The sequence below is a fragment of the Macaca nemestrina genome, chromosome 14 (assembly GCF_043159975.1).
Source record: "Macaca nemestrina isolate mMacNem1 chromosome 14, mMacNem.hap1, whole genome shotgun sequence".
NCBI lineage: Eukaryota > Metazoa > Chordata > Mammalia > Primates > Cercopithecidae > Macaca > Macaca nemestrina.
Genome location: NC_092138.1, coordinates 62894532 through 62916831, shown reverse-complemented (window position 1 = coordinate 62916831; position 22300 = coordinate 62894532). Strand labels below are relative to the sequence as shown.

At 43.9% G+C, this 22300-nt stretch overlaps 1 protein-coding gene across 10 annotated transcripts in view; it reads right to left on the bottom strand.

The window, feature by feature from the left end:
- LOC105485665 (nuclear transcription factor, X-box binding 1) overlaps positions 1 to 22300 on the bottom strand; it is an 81160-nt gene that overhangs the window by 44513 nt on the left and 14347 nt on the right. For all 10 annotated transcript variants that reach the window (XM_071077915.1, XM_071077912.1, XM_071077913.1 and 7 more), the window contains exons 5-9: positions 18572 to 18677; positions 14528 to 14599; positions 11923 to 12062; positions 5817 to 5916; positions 5519 to 5736 (exon numbers count right to left, since the gene is read on the bottom strand). In XM_071077915.1, coding sequence (XP_070934016.1) covers positions 5519 to 5736; positions 5817 to 5916; positions 11923 to 12062; positions 14528 to 14599; positions 18572 to 18677 — 636 coding nt within the window. The remainder of the gene's footprint in view (positions 1 to 5518; positions 5737 to 5816; positions 5917 to 11922; positions 12063 to 14527; positions 14600 to 18571; positions 18678 to 22300) is intronic.

Below are 22300 nucleotides of genomic sequence, written 5' to 3'. Positions count from 1 at the left end.
GCCTCCCGGGTTCACGCCATTCTTCTGCTTCAGCCTCCCGAGTAGCTGGGACTACAGGTGCCCGCCACCAGGCCTAATTTTTTTTTGTATACTTAGTAGAGATGGGGTTTCACCATGTTAGCCAGGATGGTCTCAATCTCCTGACCTCGTGATCCGCCTGTCTCAGCCTCCCAAAGTGCAGGGATTACAGCTGCGAGCCACCACACCTGGCCGAATCTCTTACAATCTATTTTCATGTTGACTAATCGTTTCTTCTGCCAGCTCAAATCTACTATTGAGCCCCTTTAATGAAGTTTTCTTCTTCCTTTGAGAAAGGGTCTTACTTTGTCACCCAGGCTAGGCATGGTGTGCCACCATGCCCACCTAAATTTAATTTTTTTTTTTTTTTTTGAGATGGAGTCTTACTCTCTCGTCCATGCTGGAGTGCAGTGGTATGATCTCGGTTCACTGCAACTTCCGCTTACTGGGTTCAAGCAACTCTCCTGCCTCAGCCCTCCAAATAGTTGAGATTACAGGCACGTGCCACCATGCCCAGCTAATTTTTGTATTTTTAGTAGAGACGAGATTTCACCATGTTGGCCAGGCTGATCTCGAACTCCTGATCTCAAGTGATCTGCCTGCTTCAGCCTCCCAAAGTGCTGAGATTACAGGCATGAGCCACTGTGCCTGGCCTAAGTTTCTGTAGAGATAGGGTCTCACTACGTGCTCAGGCTGCTGTTGAACTCCTGGGCTTGAGCCATTCTCCTGCCTCCACCTCTCAAAGCACTGGGATTCAGGCATGAGCCACTGTACCCAGCCTAATGAATTTTTCATTTCAGTTATCCTACTTTTAAACTTCAGAATTTCCATTTGGCTCTTTTTAAAAATTAGTTTCTCTCTCTTTATCAATATTCTCTATTTGATGAGACATCATCTTCACATTTTTCTTTACCTCTTTAAGCATGGCTTCCCTTCAGTTCTTTGAAGGTATTTATTTATTTGGTTTTTTTTGAGACAAAGTCTTGCTCTGTTGCACAGGCACAATCTCGGCTCACTGCAACCTCTGCCTCCTGGGTTCAAGCAATTCTCCTGCCTCAGCCGCCCGAGCAGCTGGGACCACAGGTGCATACCAACACGCCCGGCTAATTTTTGTATTTTTAGTAGAGACGGGGTTTCACCATGTTGGCCAGGCTGGTTTTGAACTCCTGATCTCGTGATCCGCCTGCCTTGGCCTCCCAAAGTGCTGGGATTACAGGCGTGGGCCACCATGCCCGACCCAGTTTTTGGAACATATTTATTATGATTATCCTAAAGTCTTTGTTAAATCTGACATCTGGTCACTCTCACAGGCAGTTTCTGTTGCCTGTTTTTTCCCTGTTTCTTTGCATATTTCATAGTTTTTCTTGGAAACTAGACATCTTAGCTAATACAGCAACTCTGGATACTGCTTCCCCTCTCCACAGCTTATTTTTGTTGTGGTTGCTTATTTATTTGCTTTGTGATTTGGCTAGACTATTTCAGTGAAGTCTATTTTCCCTACAGCATGAAGCCATTTGGATGGCACAGCCTTAGGGGTACAAACTGACCCTGGAATGACAGTGGTTTCAAGCAGGGCTCTCTTTGTCTAGATCCCCGATCTCTCTGTTAAACTGTGTGCCTTATTTGGATTACGCTCAGCCTCGATGACCCATTAATTGCAGTTCTATTGTTTTTGACAATGTTCCAGGGCATCAATTGCTCAGCAGTCTGAGTCTTCTGAGATTTGTTCTGACCTGAGGAGGGCTCCTCTTAGCTACCTTTCCCTGATTCTCTCTGATGAACTAGATGGCCTACAGTTTAGTTACTGTTCTTTATTAAGGTATGCTATCATTTTCTAAAGTGTCCTTAGGCCTGTACTTCCCCACACTGTATCAAATAAAGTCAGTTCCTTGGGAGAGTACTTCGGAGCTCTCCTTTGTTATGAACTCTCTCTCCCCCGGGAAAGGTCTCTGAGGCACTACTCTGGGTGTTGGGTGGGATAGTAGCCTCCTGACTTCTTGGCTTGCTTCCTCTCAGTGGAACCTCTGCCCTACGAATGAGCTGAGGTGAGGACGATTAGGGCTCCAGTTCTGCTGCAAATGGGATGGAGCCTCCATTCTGTAAGCTTCGTGGAGAAAGGGAGACCTAACCTCTCAGCTGCACTCACTAGAATTTCAGCCTCTTCAACTTGGAGTTGGAGGGGAAAAGAAATGTTGACAATGTGGCCTTCCCAGTGAGATACAGTAAACCTGACTGGGAGCTGAGGGGAGAAGAAGCCCCATCTTCTTGTCCACACTTATCCTGAGTGGAGATTTGTCAAGCTGAGCTGAGGGGAGGAGGAAGGAACTGGCTAGGGCTCAATGCCACAGACTCTTGCTGTTGTTTACCAGAGTTTTAGTAGATTTTGTTGAAAAAATATGTCTTCATTTGATGTATGCTCTTAGAGCAATTCCTAGAGACTTTTTTTTTTTTTTTTTTTTTTGAGATGGAGTCTTGCTCTGTCACCCAGGCTGGAGTGCAGTGGTGCGATCTCAGTTCACTGCAACTGCTGCCCCCCGCCCGGGTTCAAGTGATTCTCCTTCCTCAGCCTCCTGAGTAGCTGGGATTATAGGCATGTGCCACCACACCTGGCTAATTTTTGTATTTTTAGTAGAGATGGGGTTTCATCATGTTGGCCAGGCTAGTGCTGAACTCCTGACCTCAAGTCATCTGCCCACCTCAGACTCCCAAAGTGTTGGGGATTTCAGGTGTGAGCCACTGTACCCAGCCTCCAGAAACTTTAAAGGGTTGATTTTTTTTTTTGAGACAGGGTCTCGCTCTGTTAGTCAGGCTGGAGTGCAATGCCGCATTCATGGCTCACTGCAGCCTCAACATTCCAGGGTCAAGTGATCCTTTTGCCTCAGCCTCCCAGGTAGCTAGGACCACAGGCACGTGCCACCATACCCAGGTGAATAAAAAATGTTTTTGGTACATACAGGGTCTCGCCATGTTGCCCAGGCTGGTCTCAAAGTCCTGGACTCCCACCTTGGCCTCCCAAAGTGCTGAGATTATAGGTATGAGTCACCATGCCTGGCTTCGATGGTTGCTTTTTCATAGTTCTCCCCAGCTTTGTTTGTTTTACTGGTAAGCAGATATATGGGAGCTCCTCATGCTACCATCCTTAAAGTAGAACTCTACCCAGTCTCTTGTACTGAAGCTGTGCCTCTGGGATGGAAATTTCCTACTGAGTGGGATACCAAAAGACCTAAGCGAGCTTTCTATAGATAAGCTAGGTTTGAACAAACCCGACAGTCGTTGTTATCACTAGCCATAGGCTTGTCTCTGAGCTTCTCAGTCAACTCAGCCTATTTCCTTAAAGGTTTTCCATGATATCTGCTGAGGCATAGCAGGTACCCTTTTATACCTTAACCTGGTCTTGCCCCATCCCAAGGTCTGTTGCTGCCAGCTACTACCCTTCTCTTGCTCAAGTCCTTTTGCATTGCCCATTTCACATTTCCTTCTTCTCTCATCACCAACAGGATACGTGAGTGCCAGGGTAGGATTTCTGGTCATTATATGTGAAATTCTTATAAAACTGACTCATGTGCTTCCCGAAAGGGGATTTGATTTAGAAGTCATTTGATCTTCACATCACAGACACATTTCATGGCAAGCAAAGAGCCAACAGATGATTGGCTTTCCTAATGCAGATGGAACGTGTATTAAAATATAAGAAGACAGCACTTCTCCTCTATACACAACTTTAAGGTCAGATTGAGAAAAAGGATTAAGTAGGGTGTTCCCACTGATTCACGCTGGCACTTGAAAGAAACGTGAACTCTCTCTTTTTGATGAAATGGAAGACAAACCTAAAGATTCTAGCTTTACCTCAGAAGATACATGGTTAGTTTTAGAAATAACTTTCCTATTCAATCTCAGTTGCCTACTTACCATTTTTTCTAAATGCATGGTCTTTCAACACCCACTCAGGAGAGAAGTTGCCAAGTCATTGCAAAACTGCAGACATATACTCCTCAAAGACTGAGTCAGATAGGCTCAGTAGAGTATTACTTTGTATCTAATTCCAATGAACTTTTTCTGGTTTCTATATCCAAGTAATTAGAAGCCAAAAATCAGAAAGGGGGAATCACTAAAAGCAGACAGGCAAACATACTAAAAGCACTGACAAGAATATAAACAACAAAAAGCTTCAACGAGCAGATACAACAATTCGAACTGCTCAGTGGTATGGGGCATTAGTCTGAGCAACCTCAGCAGGCCCAGGGCATCACTGTATTCAGTGTAATAAAGGAACTGGAGTTCATAAAAATGATGGCTCTGGGTCAATAAGAGAGAAATCACAACACCTTCAGTAACCTCTGTTTAAACATGAAATGTAAATTTTAGAAAAATATTCATCCGGCTGGGCATGGTGGCTCACATCTATAATCCCAGCACTTTAGGACGCCAAGGCAGGCAGATCACCCGAGGTCAGGAGTTCAAGACCAGCTTGGCCAACATGGTGAAATCCTGTCTCTACAAAAATACAAAAAAAATTTAACTGGGCATGATGGCAGTTGCCTGTAATTCCAGCTACTCGGGAGGCTGAGGCAGGAGAATCGCTTGAACCCAGGAGGTGGAGGTTGCAGTGAGTCAAGATCGTGCCATTGCACTGCAGCCTGGGCAACAGAGCGAGACTCTGTCTCAAAAAAAAAAAAAAAAAAAACCTCCGAAAAAAAAAAAAAAAAGAAAAATATTCATTCAAAATGATGTTGAATAGGTGCTATCCTCAGCTACATGGGAAACTTACACAGACTGACATTCCTTGAATGATCTAAATGGCTGAGGTTTTACTGTACTTAAAAATTTTAGTTTTTTGGCCAGGTACGGCAGCTTGCACCTATAATCCCAGCACTTTGGGAACCCAAGGTGGGCGGATCACTTGATGCCAGGAGTTCAAGACCAGCCTGGTCAACACGGCGAAACCTCGTCTCTATTAAAAATACAAAAATTAGCTGGGCGTGGTGGTGTGTGCCTGTAGTCCCAGCTACTTGGGAGGCTGAGACACAAGAATCATTTGAGCCCAGGAGTTGGAGGCTGCAGTGAGCCAAGATTGTACCACTGCACTCAAGCCAGGGCGACAGAGCGAGACTTTGTCTCACCCACAATTAGTTTAGCATGTTCCTATTATGTGAAAATGCTTTTCAACACTTGCTGAACCCTGGATTGGTATAAATACATATGGCGTTCATAATAGCACAGGCTCCTAAGAGAAATCATAACCCCTATGGAACCGTAACTCACCACAGTTGTCCAGAGTTAACAATAAAATACCTAAATCAGAGAGATCACTTGGGCAAATGTATGGGTTTTCGCAAGCATATTTTGAGAAGGAAAGAAAAAGTACCTACGTAAATTTGATCATAATATTTAGAAACCTCTGATATCGTAACTGGCACTTACTTCCACGTTGCTTAAGCACTCACTGCTGCCAAACATTTACAATAATATTTTTAAAGCTTACTTTACGCTTACTAGTTACCTAAGGAGCCACAAGGCAGAGGCTTGCCGCACACTTTTCCACATGAAGGCACAGGGTCCATGCATGTTTTCCGACCACTACTTCCAAGTTCTAGCAATTGGCTGAGAGGAGTTTGGCCACAGGGGCAACAGCGCACCAGTGCGGGGAGCCGTGGGCATGGCTGGCAGGGCTGAGGGTGGCATACTTGTGAACATGTATGGTTACCGCATTTCAAGTCCCTGTTAAGAAGAACACACTATTATATAATTGTTGCATAAAGTGCAGCTTTAGTTCAACTGAGGAAAATGTAAAACCTTACTTGCCACATATCTTTAAACAGCTGAAATCCCCAAATCCATCAGACTTTCCTACATCGGTTCCACATAACACATCTCGGGAGGTGCTGCCGCAATAGCATACTTGAAGAGAAAATTTCAAAAACAAAAATTTAGTAACATGTATGGGTTCTTAAAATATCCCAAATAATCTGTAAGAAAATACAAAATGCGGGCCCAGCACAGTGGCTCATGTCTGTAATCCCAGCACTCTGGGAGGCCAATAGAGTACTGATCAGACCTTATGCAGAAATAAGTAGAGTCTATACAGCAGCTCTAAGACCCACCTAAGAGCTTTACCATAGGAAGAAATAAAAAAGGCCTTGTCAAACTATTAATATATCATAGCGCCTCTGCAGCACATTCCAAGAACAGCATCAGAGTGAAGCAACCTTTTAATTAAGAGAACACTATCTGGTCCTAAGGCCATGGTTGAACACCATTCACTGTGAGGCTCCTGGGGGTCCTCTGGTGATGTTACAGGGGATGGACAAGCTAAGCTGGCAGTAGTGGTGGAGGAGCTCTCATCTGGATCTCCCATCCTCACTTCAACCCAAGAAGCACAGGTTTCATACTTTATGTCAGGGTTTACATAAAACGCTTGTAAAAAGGTCCCCATTGCTAAAAAGCAATTTAAAAATTGGCATGAGAGTATAAGCTCTAATGATCAGAATAAACACAGTATTATAAAAACATACCAAATTTTAAAAATCATGTATATAATAAAAATAAAATAGAAACCTTCTAATAAGGCATTAAATATAATAGTCATAAAATAAAATTGTACATTAAACAGAACCAAAAAGTTTCACTGAAACATGGGAAAAGGAAAGCCTCAAATCATTGAAGATATAATTAAGACTTTTTGTTTTTCAGACGGAGTCTCACTCTGTCACCCAGGCTGGAGTGCAGTGGCGTGATCTTGGCTCGCTGCAACCTCCACCTCCCCAGTTCACACAATTCTCCTGCCTCAGCCTCCCAAGTAGCTGGGATTATAGGGGTCCACCACGACGCCCAGCTAATTTCTGTATTTTTAGTAGAGATGGGGTTTCACCATGTTGGCTAGGCTGGTCTCAAACTCCTGAGCTCAGGCGATCCACCCACCCCAGCCTCCCAAAGGGCTGGGATTACAGGCGTGAGCCACCACGTCTGGCAATAATCAAGATTCTCGATTTTTTTTGTTTTAAAGACAGGGTCTCTCTTTGTTGCCCAGCTGGAGTACAGTGGTATGAACACAGCTTACTGCAGCCTCGACCTCCCAAAGTGCTGGGATTACAGTGAGCCACTGTGCCTGCCTTGACTTTTTTTTAAATTAGCTGAATTTAAGATTCAAGGATTCTTTATTTTTAAAATACACATTCCATCTTCCAGTAAGTACACGCGCAATTTCTTTTCTTTTCTTTTTTTTTTTTTTGAGACAGGGCCTCACTTTGTCACCCAGGCTGGAGTGCAGTCATGTGAACACAGCTCACTGCAGCCTCAAACTCCCAGGCTCAAGCGATCCTCCTACTTCAGCCCCTCAAGCAGCTGGGAGTACAGGTGCATACCACCACACCTGGATAGCTTTTGTATTTTTTGTAGAGATGGGGTTTTGCCATGTTGCCCAAACTGGTCTCAAACTCCTGGGCTCAAGGGATCAGCCCATCCCGGCCTCCCAAAGTGCTGGGATTACAGGTGTGAGCCACTTCACCTGGCCTATATGCAATTTCATCCCCCATTCTAAAACTCACTTGTTCATTTAGTAAAAACTGATTTGATAAATTAATAAAGATTCAGAAAATACACTAAATATTTGTAGAATCAATGAACTGGTAAAGAAACCCTGGCAACTGGGAGCTTTTGCTAGTAGGCTTTTCTTTGATAAGTTTCTGCTCAAACAGAACAAAGGCTTTTTACAGAGGTAATGAATAGAAAGCTGTGAACAAAAGAATCAAGGGTCAGAACGGGTAACAATAAAAAGAAAATTGAGTTCCTGATGAAAAAATCTGAGTAAATACTAAAAAGCTCTCCTAGGCACAAGAAACAGAAAAATGAGCAGGTGACAGAAGAATTAGGTAGAGTCACAGCTGGTTAAATAGTATTAAGGAACCAAAAGACCCTGCTGCCAGCCTTAAACCATTTAGTATTTTATCAACGTATGAATAAAGACCCAAAAAGAATGCTTATTAATCTCTAGATAAGGTTGAAAGGGATCCTAGGTTCGCCGCCTCTCCCACCTGCCAGATGAGCTGCAGCGGCTCCGGCGCGGACCCCAAGGCGCCCCCGGTCTCGGCTCCCGCCGCGCTGCCCGCCAGCACTGCTGCGGAGAACAAGGCCAGCCCCGCGGGGACAGCAGGGGGGCCCGGGGCTGGAGCAGCTGCTGGGGACACGGGACCCTTGGCGGCGCGGGCCGGGGAGCCAGCTGAGCGGCGTGGGTGTGGGCGGCTGGCGCGGCGCCCCCAGAGAGGGCCATGTCTAAGGGTGTTTACGTACTGCCCAGCGCGGCCAACGGAGACGTGAAGCCGGTGGTGTCCAGCACGCCTTTGGTGGACTTCTTGATGCAGCTGGAGGATTACACGCCTACGACGCCAGATGCAGTGACTGGTTACTACCTGAACCATGCTGGCTTTGAGGCCTCAGACCCACACATAATTCGGCTCATCTCCCTAGCTGCCCAGAAATTCATCTCAGATATTGCCAATGATGCCCTACAGCACTGCAAAATGAAGGGCACAGCCTCCGGCAGCTCCCGGATCAAAAGCAAGGACCGCAAGTATACTTTAACCATGGAGGACTTGACCCCTGCCCTCAGCGAGTATGGCATCAACGTGAAGAAGCCGCACTACTTCACCTGAGCCACCCAACCTAAATGTACTTGTCTGTCCCCATGTCCCCACACCAGCCTGTTTTCACAATAAACTTTATTGTGACAAAAAAAAAAAAAAAAAAAAGAAAGGGATCCTAGAACTATAATTCAAGAAGATAAACTATTTACATAGCCAAAATATTCTGCTAGATAACTAATGTGGAAAAACAAAAAATCTTCAAAACTGGGTTTGAAAAATCAACTAAATAGAAACAAGGAGGAAGAGACTGGGATCAATACAGTTTTGTACAAAAAAGACTTGGGTGATTTAGCTGAGTAAAAGCCCAATATGAATCAAGAGCTAAAAACAGCAGAAGCCAGGCATGATGGTGTGCATCTGTAGTCCCAGCTACTTGGGAAGCTGAGGCAGGAGAATCTGCACTCCGGTCTGTATGACAGAACAAGATCCAAAAAAAAAAAAAAAAAAAAAAGCCTCAGTAAGTACCAGGATAGAGAGCTTTTCTACACTTCCTGCTAATTACAGATCCATATGACATAACAGATAATCAAACTGGGCACAGGCAACTCTTCATTCTCTTTGAAGAGACTTAAAAACAGGGGCTGGAACATATTATCCCATTTTCAGCCTGGGATAAAGCTTGAGGAAGCACCCACAGGCAGGGGTCAGGATTCACAACAGGCTTCAAGGCTTCCATAGAAGCCTTGAAGTTCTATTCCACAGAGAACAGACTACAGAAATTTTAGTCTGGAAAATAATCAGGACACATTTAATCAGTCATCCGTCTCAGTGAAAAATCTCAAGAATGTACTCAAAAAACACCGAGTTTTGAGCAATACCGGTTTTGGTGGATCCCACAAGAAGACTGGCATTGCTGTGAACAATCTGGCTGCTTTTTTTTTTTTTTTTTTTTGAGACGGAGTCTCGCTTTGTCGCCCAGGCTGGAGTGCAGTGGCGCGATCTCGGCTCACTGCAAGCTCCGCCTCCTGGGTTCACGCCATTCTCCTGCCTCAGCCTCCGAGTAGCTGGGACTATAGGCGCCCGCCACCTCGCCTGGCTAATTTTTTGTATTTTTAGTAGAGACGGGGTTTCACCGTGTTAGCCAGGATGGCCTCGATCTCCCGACCTCGTGATCCACCCGCCTCGGCCTCCCAAAGTGCTGGGATTACAGGCGTGAGCCACCGCGCCTGGCCGCTGCTTTTTTTCTGAGACAGAGTCGGGTTCTGTCACCCAGGCTGGAGTGCGGTAGCGTGATCTCGGCTCACTGTAACCTCCGCCTCCTGGGCTCAAGCCATCCTTCCACCTCAGCCTCCCAAGTAGCTGGGACTACAGGTGATTGCCACCATGTCTGGCTAATTTTTTCTTTTTTTTTTTTTTGGTTAGAGATGTGTTTTTGCCATGTTGCCCAGGCGGGTCTCAAACTCCTAGGCTCAAGTGATGCACCCACCCTGGCCTCCTAAAGTGCATAAGCTACTGTGCCCAGCCCAATCTGGCCACTTTTAAGAGGATGTGTGGTCTGTGAGCACATTTCACAGGGAAGAAATGAAGCAATCATAGCTGTTAGGCCTGAAAGGAAACACTGGGAAAATATATGACAGCTGACTTTTGAACAACCCAGGAGGAACATGAAATGTAGAGAAAGGCAGACCAAGGAGAGAGTATATTTCAGGGAAGCAGATTTTGGCTCAATAAAAGAAAAAACTGGGACAATTAGAGTTGTATCATGACCAAACAGCCTACCTAAAAATACAGTGAGCTTTCAGGCTGTTTAATCAGCGACTGAGTAACTGACAACATTCACTTTGGAGAGCAAAGGGGGGATAACTGCACTAAGAGAAAATAAAATTAGATTCCTTTTTTTTTTTTGAGACAGAGTTTCACTCTTGTTGCCCAGGCTGGAGTGCAATGGCACGATCTTAGCTCACTGCAACCTCTGCTTCCCGGATTTAAGTGATTCTCCTGCCTCAGCCTCCAGGTACCTGGGATTATAGGTGCCCACCACCACGCCCCGGCTATAAAATTAGATTCTTCTCTCCCATTTCTAGATTGTAGTAATGGAGAGGAAGAGAAAAACTGAAAACATCACAAACATAAACTTATATTCACAATTTTAAAAAGTTTTTCTATTCATGTAGATACTTTTTTCCCATTGATGTACAGCTAGGACACAATAAACACAAATATTTTACATATTCAGTTTTGGTTTCTGATATCTTTTGGTAATTGTATACATCTGTGTAACTAACACCCAAAACAAGGTATCAGACATTTCCATTAACCCAGAAACTGTGTGTCCCTTCCCCTAATTTCCACCACTAGGCAACCACTTTCTAATTTTTATTATGAAAAATTAGTTTTATATGTTCTTAGATTTCGCATATGTTCATTTTATTATTATTATTATTATTATTATTATTTTTTAGACTGAGTCTCATTCTGTTGTCCAGGCTAGAGTGTAGTGGCGCGATCTCAGCTCACTGCAACCTCTACCTCCCGGGTTCAAGTGATTCTCTTGCTTCAGTCTCTTGAGTATCTGGGATTTACAGGCGCCCACCACCACGACCAGATAATTTTTATATTTTTAGTAGAGACAGTGTTTCACCATGCTGGCCAGGCTGGTCTCGATCTCCTGACCTCAAGTGATCCACCCACCTCAGCCTCTCAAAGTGCTGGGATTACAGCCGTAAGCCACTGTGCCCGGCCAGTTCATTTTTAAAAAGATTATTTTGGTCTTTCTAGGTCCATAATAATCTGGTCCTTTCAAGCAGTTACTTTTAAACAGCATTTTAAAATCTATTTAAATTAGATAGGCCAGGCACGGTGGCTCATGCCTGTAATCCCAGCACTTTGGGAGGCCCAGGCAGGCGTTATCACTTAAGGTCAGGAGTTTGAGACCAGCCTGGCCAACACTGTGAAACCCCCATCTCTACTAAAAACACAAAAATTAGCAAGGCGTGATAGCGGGCACCTGTAATCCCTGCTACTTGGGAGGCTGAGGCAGGAGAATTGCTTGAACTCAGGAGGTGGAGGTTGCAGAGAACTAGGATTATGCCAACGCACTCCAGCCTGGGCGACAGAGTGAGACTCATCTCAAAAAGTAAAAAAAATTATACAGGACAATGACCTATACCAGTATGCAGGTAAAATAAAAAAACTATCTAAGCATTGTATCTCCCAAGGTCTTTGTGACTATAAGCCTGACACCAATCAAAGTTTATCAAGACAATCATTAATAAGGTTCCAGAAAAGAACACAACCATTGCTAGCTGGTGTGCCCACCACTTACCCTGGTTCAAAATGATCTGGCAAGGCTGGCACTGACCCCCATGGCACAGCTCAGCACATTGGTGCTGACCACAGTTCAAAATATTCTCACATGGGTTGGAACAGTGGACTGAGACAGCCTGACCACAGCGAACTGTGTGCCTGCAAAGACAATAGATGTAAAGAGAGCATCAGTCTAAAAGTTCCTGTTGGACAACTAAATTAACACTGCGGCCCTAACTCTTCCCCTCAAAACCTACTCAGCCTTTCTCTAACTTCATTTCCCTTACTTTTTATAGTAAGTCTCCCTCGCCCAATCCTTATTTCCTCAATTACTCTCCCCTTCTCCACTCTTTTTCTTCTTCTTCTTTTTTTTTTTTTTTTTTTTTTAAATAGAGACAGGGTCTCACTATGTTGCCCAGACTAATCTCAAACTCCGAGGCTTAAGCAATCCTCCTGCCTCAGGCTCCCAAAGTGCTGGGATTACAGGCTTGAGCCACCACGCCTGGCCCACTCTTCTTTTTCTTCCTTTGTTCTTTTTATTTTCCATCCTGTCTTTCTCTCCTATTTTCTAAGTGGTGAGGAACTGAAGGCTATTCCTGAGTATTTGCTTTATGTGATTTCATCTGAGTTCCACGAAGCGGCATGCATAAGGAGAAAGAACACTGGGGTGAGGAGTTAGAATATCTGGGTTCTAGTCCTAGCTCTGCCTGGAGCTTCCACAGTACTTCACAGACAGGGGAGAAGGATAGCTATCATGTACCCAGATGTGACACACTCAGATTAACAGCACAATGGCATTATTCTGAGACCCAGCACTTAGAACATACTATATGTGACTTTGCTTCCGGGTAGGGAAATAAGCTAATTCTAGTTTTGTTCCAATAAACATCCTGATTTTGCTGAGAGAAGGATATAAGAAAGTCCTTTTTTTGTTTGTTTATGTGAGACAGAGTCTTACTCTGTTGCCCAGGCTGGAGTGCAGTGGCGCCATCTTGGCTCGCTGCAACCTCTGCCTTCTGGTTTCAAGCGATTCTCCTGCCTCAACCTCCCCAGTAGCTGGGGCTACAGGCATGTGTCACCATGTCAGCTAATTTTTGTACTTTTAGTAGAGACAGGGTTTCACCATGTTGGCCCAGTTGGTCTCGAACTCTTAACCTCAAGTGATCCGCCCACCTCGGCCTCCCAAAGTGCTGGGATTATAGGCGTGAGCCACTGCGCCAAGCCAGATAAAGTACTTTTAGACAATTGTCTTCAGGTCTCTTTCTAGGGTAATGGTTAAGCACTTGCAGTCTACTCTCCTGCAAGAAGAGTTTTATCTGATCCCTGACTCTCAACACCATATTTTGTTCTTAAAAGTCACTGTTATATACATAAATGATCAGCTTGCAGTACTTGACCTAATGACTAACACTGGCCTATTATGCTACCATTCTGCCTAGTACCATGGCTAACATTAACCCTTGAAGTAGACACTATTATTTCTACTTTATGATAAGAAAAATGAGGTCCAATGAGACCAAGCAACTTGCCCAGAATCAACAACCAGTAAGTGACAGAACCAGGATCTGACCTTTCTGAGTCAAAACACTTACATGTAATCTCAGGCCACATAGCTATCCTCATAAGTTCAGTAAAGGCTAAACAAATGCACCTCACTGAAAATCTGCATGATTCATCTCATCCTGTGGTTCAGAAATCATTTTAAGATCTTACTGGGCCTCAGAGACACTCCACAGCTATCAGTGATCCTTGTACTAACCATGTAGGAGACCTTGTATTATAATAGAACAAGAGTGGGCTCTGGAGTCACCTATTCTTTCATTCAACAATATTCATTAAAAGATTCCTAGATGCAAGATACTGTGCTAGGCACAGGAAACTGGTTCCAGCCTCCTCGACCTTAACAGGCCTGGGTTCAACTCCTGGTTCTGTCACCCACTAGAGAGGTTAAAAAAAAATCATTGTCGACTGAACACGGTGGCTCATGCTTGTAATTCCAGAACTTTGGGAGGCCGAGGCAGGTGGATCACGAGGTCAATAGTTCAAGACCAGCCTGGCTAAGATGGTGAAACCCCATCTCTACTAAAAATACAAAAATTAGCCGGGTGCGGTAGCAGGTGCCTGTAATCCCAGCTACTTGGCAGGCTGAGGCAGGAGAATTGCTTGAACCCAAGTGGCAGAGGTTGCAGTGAGCCGAGATCGCGCCACTGTACTCCAGCCTGGGTGACAGACCGAGACTCTGTCTCAAAAAAAAAAAAAAAGTCCTTGTCACCTGGTATTTTACCTGAAATAATGGGTAGTCTCACAATCTCACTGTGTGTATAATTTCTTAATCACTTATAAGATTACAAAATAGGGTCATGGGCAGCACAGGGAACTACTATAGAAAAGTACTATCCGTGGTGCATTTGGTCTCTCAAGTTGCCCACTTGGCTCTCTTCCAAGTTGTACTTTCCTTCTGTCCTCTCCTTCCTGTTCTAAAGCTTTAAAAAAAAAAAAAAAAAAGTACTATTCATGCCTACCATTTATTTGTATCTACCTACTATTCTTTTATTTTAGAAATTCACAAGTCAGTCATGCATGTGAAAACGGAGGTCTTCTTTAGAGTGCAATCTTAACTTTACCTGGTTCGTCCACATTCACATGTTTTTGTCATAAAGGCAGGGCAGGGTGGGCAGGGTCCTGGATGGCAGAGACTGAAAGAGAAAGGTTTCACTGAATAAACCACAGCCATGTATCCAAATGCGAACAAAGCTGTCCTAGCTGGGTCTTATTGTGAATATGGCAACAAATAAATCTACTCTGACATGTCTTTGTATTTGTTTAAAGTTGATTAAACTATTTGAACAAAGATATCAACTGTACTTTTATGTGCAAAAAACTGACATCATTATCACCATAGACTATTTAACCAGAGAAGTAAATCCCAAGTCAAAATACTGGTTATATTTGGGTCTGAGAGTCAAAGATGACATTTTTAAATACGGTCTTGGTCCACTTACAGCACTGTGTGGGGATAAAAATAGTTTGCTACTCAGGTAAAAGGCAGAATGGCTAATAGGGTCCTGTAGAAGATCAGAGTCTAAGCAAGGTAATAGAACTCAAATCTACTGGGTTTGTAAGAAGTACAGACATACTCTTCATCAGCTATTGAAGTAATCATCAGCCACTGGGCTAACAATGGAACAGTGAAAAGAAGGCTGACATGAGGGGAGGCATGCTGGTGAGTAACATGGAGAGAATGAAAGGGAAAGGGGTCAGAGAAAGAACTGGGCTGAGTGATATGCTATAGGTCAGAATTAGCCCTCTGAAAAATGCTTTTTTTTTTTTTTTTTTTTTTTTTTTTTATTGAGACGGAGTCTTGCGCTGTCGCCCAGGCTGGAGTGCACTGGCCGGATCTCAGCTCACTGCAAGCTCCGCCTCCCGGGTTTGCGCCATTCTCCTGCCTGAGCCTCCCGAGTAGCTGGGACTACAGGCGCCCGCCACCTCGCCCGGCTATTTTTTTTGCTATTTTTTAGTAGAGACGGGGTTTCACTGTGTTAGCCAGGATGGTCTCGATCTCCTGACCTCGTGATCCACCCGTCTCGGCCTCCCAAAGTGCTGGGATTACAGGCTTGAGCCACCGCGCCCGGCCTGAAAAATGCTTTTTTTAGGAGCTATATTATAGAGACCAATAGAAAAAAGTTACAATATGGAATTTGTGTATTCAAATAAATACTGTCCTCTTCAAAGCAGACACATTGGCAAATTACACAGTGGTACAGAAATACCACTACTTAAAACATTTTGGGAACTTCTACGACAACCGTTTTTGGAGTAGGAGGGGTATATTCTAGGTGGCAAATCACAACCCTTTGGGAATCAAAAGTCAATCAGAGCCAAGACGAATTAATCAGATGGGTGTGACAGGACTCTCATTCATTGCTAGTGGAAATGTAAAATGGTATGGCCACTTTTAAGACAGTTTTGCAGTTTCGTACAAAACTAAACATAGTCTTACCATACAATCTAATAATTACACTCCTAGTTACCCAACTGAGTTAAAAACTTATATCCAGGGCTGAGCGCAGTGGCTCATGCCTGTAATTCCATCACTTTGGGAGGCCAAAGAGGGAGTGTGCTTATAAAGTGCTTTAGTGTGCTTATAAAGTGGTCTGGCTGGAATGTTTAGTTTCTGTGAAACTCCTAAACAAGCTCTGATAATTTTTAAATAAGGTTTAAACATTGAAAACAATACAGGAACAAGTGTCTAGTCTTCTAAGGTGACTCATTTTGATAGACAATACCCATAAGAGACATAAGTTTAAGCATGTTTCTTTAAAGGTGAGTATCATTATTCAACAGTTATATTTTACATATACCTCAATCCTTTTGGGTGAAACAAATTTCATTGCTTGTCAGGTATGGGTGATTCTAGGTTATTTCAAATATCCCAGAAGCCGGGACTCAATCTCAGGTTTTCTTAACTTTTAGACCAGAGGTTCACAACACTGGCTATATATTGGACATGCCTGGAGAGCTTTTAAAAATATAGATGTTCACACCAGGCATGGTGGCTCACACCTGTGCTCTCAGCACTTTGGGAGGCTGAGGTGGGAGGATCGCTTGAGCCCAGGAGTTCAAGGATGCAGTAAGCTACGATAGCATCACTGCACTCAAGCCTGGGCAACAGAGCGAAACCCTGTCTCTATAGCTTTTGAGGCCTAAGAAGTGTAAATGAGAGAAACCAAAGCTTTCCTGGAGACCAGAAAAGTGCTACTGGGGAATGGGTTTCAGCAACCTCTATGTTGCTGAAAGTAAAAGAAAGTTCCCAAGTCAAGTGTGAGAGCTCCAGAGCCACAAAAGAGAAGGAGCAGGTTTTAAAGTGTTCTTTTCTTTCAGACATGGTGCTGATCACGTGATCTGCATCAGTTTTCATCTCTGGTAGTCATGAAAGCTTTGGAAAAATAGTCCATGCAGAGGATTAACTTATTATTGAATTTACTGAAAATGACAATTATGGCAGGAATAGCTTAAGTCCTTCCTAAAGAAGGACCTATGCGAGCAGGCAAAGAGAAGGAGGTATCTGACTGCCCAGCAGATCACAGGCCATGCTGTCTAGCCCAGTCTAAAACAGTTCTACTCCCACTGATATTTCCCCAGCACCACCACCATGCCTTGATCTCAAGGCCCCTGGTCTAATACTATCCCTGCTCCAAGCAGTAGAAACACCAAGATAACACTCTGATGCCTCCTTTACTCTTAGACTTGGGTAGTAAAAGTAAGAATTGTTATTTTTTGATCACTTGCCAGAGTCTGTACCCAGCCACATAGGAATACTAATTCATTTAATTTTCCTAGAACTCTGTATTATTATTACTATCATCATTATTTTACAGATGCAGGCTTAGATAAGTTAAGTAACTTGCCCAAGGTCACATAACTGTTTAAGTAACTTGAACCTAAGATTTAAACCTTTGAGGTCAAGGCCTGTAGAAATTTACTTGTAACTGATCAACTGTTTTTCTATTACTGTGCATTTTTTGGTATTTAGAAGCTGACTGCATACAGTCTACTTATTTATTTATTATTTTTAGAGACAGGGTCTTGCTTTGTTGCCCAGGCTGGAGTGCAATGGTGCAACTACAGCTCATTGTAGCCTTGAGCTCCTCCTCACTCAGCCTCCCAAGTAGCGGGGACTATAGGTGTGCGCCACCACACCCGGCTAATTTTAAATTTTTTTGTAGAGATGGGGCCTCACTTTGTTGCCTAGTCTGATCTAGAACTCCTGGCCTCAAGCAATCCTCCTGCCTCAGCTTCCCAACGTGTTGGGATTATAGGCATGAGCCACTGTGTCTGGCTTATGGATATAGTCTAAAGCTGGCTGTTTATTGTACAAAGACTGACATCCTACGGCTGGGTGTGATGGCTCACACCAGGAATCCTGGCATGTTGGGAGGCTGAGAATAGCAGACTGCTTGAGGCCAGGAGTTCAAGACCAACCTGGGCAACATGGCAAAACCCCATTTCTACCAAAAAATACAAAAATTAGCCAGGCGTGGTGGCACATGCCTGTAGTCCCAGCTACTCAGGAGGATGAGGTGGGAGGACGGCTTGAGCACAGGAGGTGGCGGTTGCAGTGAGCTGTGATCACGCCACCATACTCCAGCCTGGGTAACAAAGCAAGACCCTGTCTCCAAAAAAAAAAAAAAAAAGATCGACATCTTAGAAATACTGTCTGACCAGGACCCTACACAATTGTCTTTCCCCAGACAGAAGGTTCTCCTATACATTCTCTTAGACCTGGATATCCTGGATATCAATGGGGGATAAAACATACGAGTCACATTTCTTCTTAGAAGCAAGCAGTGTAATGTAATGGAAGGAGCACTGGCTTTGGAAACCCTAGCTCCACCATGACCACTGTGACACTGGGCAAGAGGCTTGGCCTTTCTGAGCCTCATCTGTAAAGTGGAGATGATAAATATCTACCCATTACTGGGCAGTGGTAAGGATTCAACAAGTTAACTGACGTAGAGTGCCTGGCACAGGGTGATTTGGGACCATTTACTGAGGTCCCTTATCACCCTTCATTCCAAACTGTCACATGCTAACCAGATATGTTTACTTAGAGCCACAAGCAAAGCATGTCCACCCAGAATCCCAACGGAACTGGCATTCCAACTTACAGGTTACAGGAATGTGGGCAGTCCTGGCCAGGCTGTTTCTTTCTACAAACCTCACCACAGCTATGTGGAATTTCATTTCTGCTCCACTCAGGATTCTTTACCTTGCCTAGAACACATTAGATCAGAGAGTCAATGGTACAAACTTCAACCACATCCTCAACTTTAATGAAACAGTGAAGTATAGCTAGACAGCATGCAACTTTAGTGTGGTTTTTATTATTTCAACAAATGTATTATCTCATATCCTAAAATGAAAAGATAAATATAATGCTATTCATAAAAAGTTTCACTGAGTATGATAAATCTTAAATCTTGGATTACCTGGTAAAGATAAATAAAAAGTCACTTTTACTTATGAAAATACTACCTTGACTAACGAAAACATTTAATTTAAGATAAATACCTATATGACAAGCCGTCTATAAATGGGCTTCTGGACTGATATGCGAATTGCTGCTGCAAGGATCAGAGAGAGGGAATAAGAGAACAGCACCATGGGGAAAGCGGGGAGGCAGTAAGAGATGGAAAGGACATAAATCCCCTGTGTAGCAGGAACTCACCTATTCCAAAACTATAAAGTAGGCATAAAAAAGCTTATAATTTTATAATCAACATCACTGCAAATCTTCATGGCACATCTTCCATGGACTCAGCAGAGACAGGGAAGAGTAAAACGAAGGCACAGGATTCCTCCTTGCCCTTGAGGAATTCATCCTCACTTTGGCAATTTGCACACTAAATTGCAGCCATCCCCAGTCCATGGCCTCTGCTTTTCTCTCTATACTATCTCTTTCAGAAATTTTATTCATGTTGAGAGGTGCAATCCACCTAAAGGCCACTGATCCCCAAATCCACATTTTCTCTCTTGCCCTGAATCTTCAGTTGCAGACCCACATGTCCAAATGTCTGCTGAACATCCTTGCTTGGGGTTTCACGGTCACCTCAAACTGGCTCCATCCACAGCCAAAGTTCACATCCCTCTACAACTCCTCCCTGCTCAGGGCTTCCTATTTCTGTCAGTGACACCAACTCTGTCAGAGTCACACATGTTCAAAAACTACAGTCATCACTCATACCTCTTTTTACTTAATCACCAAGTTGTGTCAATTTTTCCTACACAGTGGCTCTCACCTCATCTCCTCTCCTACTCCTGCCTCTCTACTGGCCAAAACCTCATCTCCAGACTCTTACAAAAGCTTCCCTGCCTCTGTGCTTTTTTGCTCCAATACAGTGCCCTGGTTTTTCCCTAACATCTCTCAAGGGTTCTACCTCTTGTCCCTGACTCCAAATGATGTTTTGGGGTTTTTTGCTTTTCTTTCCCCTGCAAGTGTTCTGCATTACACCCTCTTCTCACTCTGTACCCTTTCATCCGCTAGGGTCTTAACTACTCCTCTCAGCTGTGATTCTCATCCTTAAGTCTTGGTCTTTCCTCAAATATTGCTTCCTGCCTATTGGACATATCTCACTGTATGTTCTGCTCACTCCTCCAGCTCAACATTTCTAAACTGCAGTCACTGTCCCCACCAGACCTTGTTCTTTTGACCTGCCCTTTTCCTTGGTATCACCATTTCTTTTTTTTTTTTTTTTTTTTTTAGACGGAGTCTCGCTCTGCCACCCAGGCTGGAGTGCAGTGGCCGGATCTCAGCTCACTGCAAGCTCCGCCTCCCGGGTTCACGCCATTCTCCTGCCTCAGCCTCCCAAATAGCTGGGACTACAGGCGCCCGCCACCTCACCCGGCTAGTTTTTTGTATTTTTTAGTAGAGACGGGGTTTCACCGTGTCAGCCAGGATGGTCTCGATCTCCTGACCTCGTGATCCGCCCGTCTCGGCCTCCCAAAGTGCTGGGATTACAGGCTTGAGCCACCGCGCCTGGCCTTGTATCACCATTTCTAAAAGCATGAAACTTGGGAGTCACATTTGGGTTTCTCCCATTCCTACTACTGTTAGGAATCAACCTAACACCATATTTTTCTTTCTATCACACTCATTAGAGGCTTGTACTGTTCTTCATCTGGATTATTCTAAGTCCCAAATTGTTTAGTCTCCAAAATATTCCACTCACTGCTACCAAACCCATCTTCATAAAGAACAACGTTGATGCCCTCAGTGGCTTCCCACAGCCTTCCAAATGAAGTCCCAACATCTGAGACTGGTATCAAAAGGTCAGCCCTTCCTTTCCAGTCACCTCCCACTTCTCTACTATCATAGACCTTGGGCTCCATAAGTGGATGAATCACTCTTCTCCCAACAGATCCTAAACCCTGTTGATTTTGAACTGCCTATGCTATTCCCTTCAGCATATCTTTCTGCCTACCAAGGTTTTACCTAGTTTACAATGTCAGTTCAATTCTACATCCTTCAAGAAGTCTTCTCTTAAACATCCAGCTGCAAGTCGTAACTCACCCCAAAGATCTCCCATAGTACTTTGTACTTCTAGCAGAGTATCGGGCTAATTGTGTCTTAACTCTTAGACTGTAAGCTCTGGTAAGTTAACCTGTTTTATTTGCCTCTTTCTTCACAGTGCCTCGAACATTGATAAGTTCTCAATAAAAACATGTTAAACTAATGGTCTCCTGGAAGAACAGTGTGGGGCAAAGTCATCGGCAAATAAGGCCTTTATGTACATTCTCACATCATTTTACCACTTTCAGATCATCTTGACCTTCACTCCACATTCTTATACCGCCTTAGAGTCTCTCATCTAATTTGCCAGTAAAGGCTGTAACAAGATTTTTAATTCCATTGTGGTACTTTATGTTTAAAAATCCTTCAAAATAAGGTATTAAGTATTGGTATTGTCCTATTTGCCCAAATTTCCATTGATCTCTTACTTCCAGTTTCATGCTGCCTTTCTGGTAGTAGTATATTCAAGAATATTTATTCCCTCACCTAATACCAATTTAGTATCTATTAAGGCTCAGATTCTGTCAATAAAACATGTAAGACCAGAAAATTCCAAATAATATAAAACAGTGGCCAAAGTGAGAGAGAGAATAACAAAGGAAAGCTTCCTTTGTAAGAGGGCTTTTGGGGTCAGATTTTAAATGCTACTGTTGTTAAGAATTGAAAGAAAAGAAGGGAAGTCAAGGAGTTCACCAAGGTATTGTGTCTAGAAGATACAGAGTTGATGGTAAATGACTGACTCTTTGTGAAAGCTGCTAAGTAATGGGAAAGGAGAAATATGAGCAAACCGGTTAGAAAAATAAGGAGAGCATGCAGAAAGAAACAGGAAGAGTTGCCGCGCGCGGTGGCTCAAGCCTATAATCCCAGCACTTTGGGAGGCCGAGACGGGTGGATCACGAGGTCAGGAGATCGAGACCATCCTGGTTAACATGGTGAAACCCCGTCTCTACTAAAAATACAAAAAACTAGCCGGGCGTGGTGGCGGGCGCCTGTAGTCCCAGCTACTCAGAGGCTGAGGCAGGAGAATGGCGTGAACCCGGGAGGCGGAGCTTGCAGTGAGCCGAGATCACACCACTGCACTCCAGCCTGGGTGACACAGCGAGACTCCGTCTCAAAAAAAAAAGAAACAGGAAGAGTTACTTATTTCAAGAAGGGAATGGTCAAAGGTGTCAAGGGCTATCACTCTGCCAAAAAGATTATGAGCTTATAAACCAGCCTTAGATATGGTTGGAAAGGAGTCATTGGTGATTTGTTTTTATTTTATTTACTTATTTTTTTGAGATGGAGTCTCACTCTGTCACCCAGGCTGGAGTGCAATGGCATGATC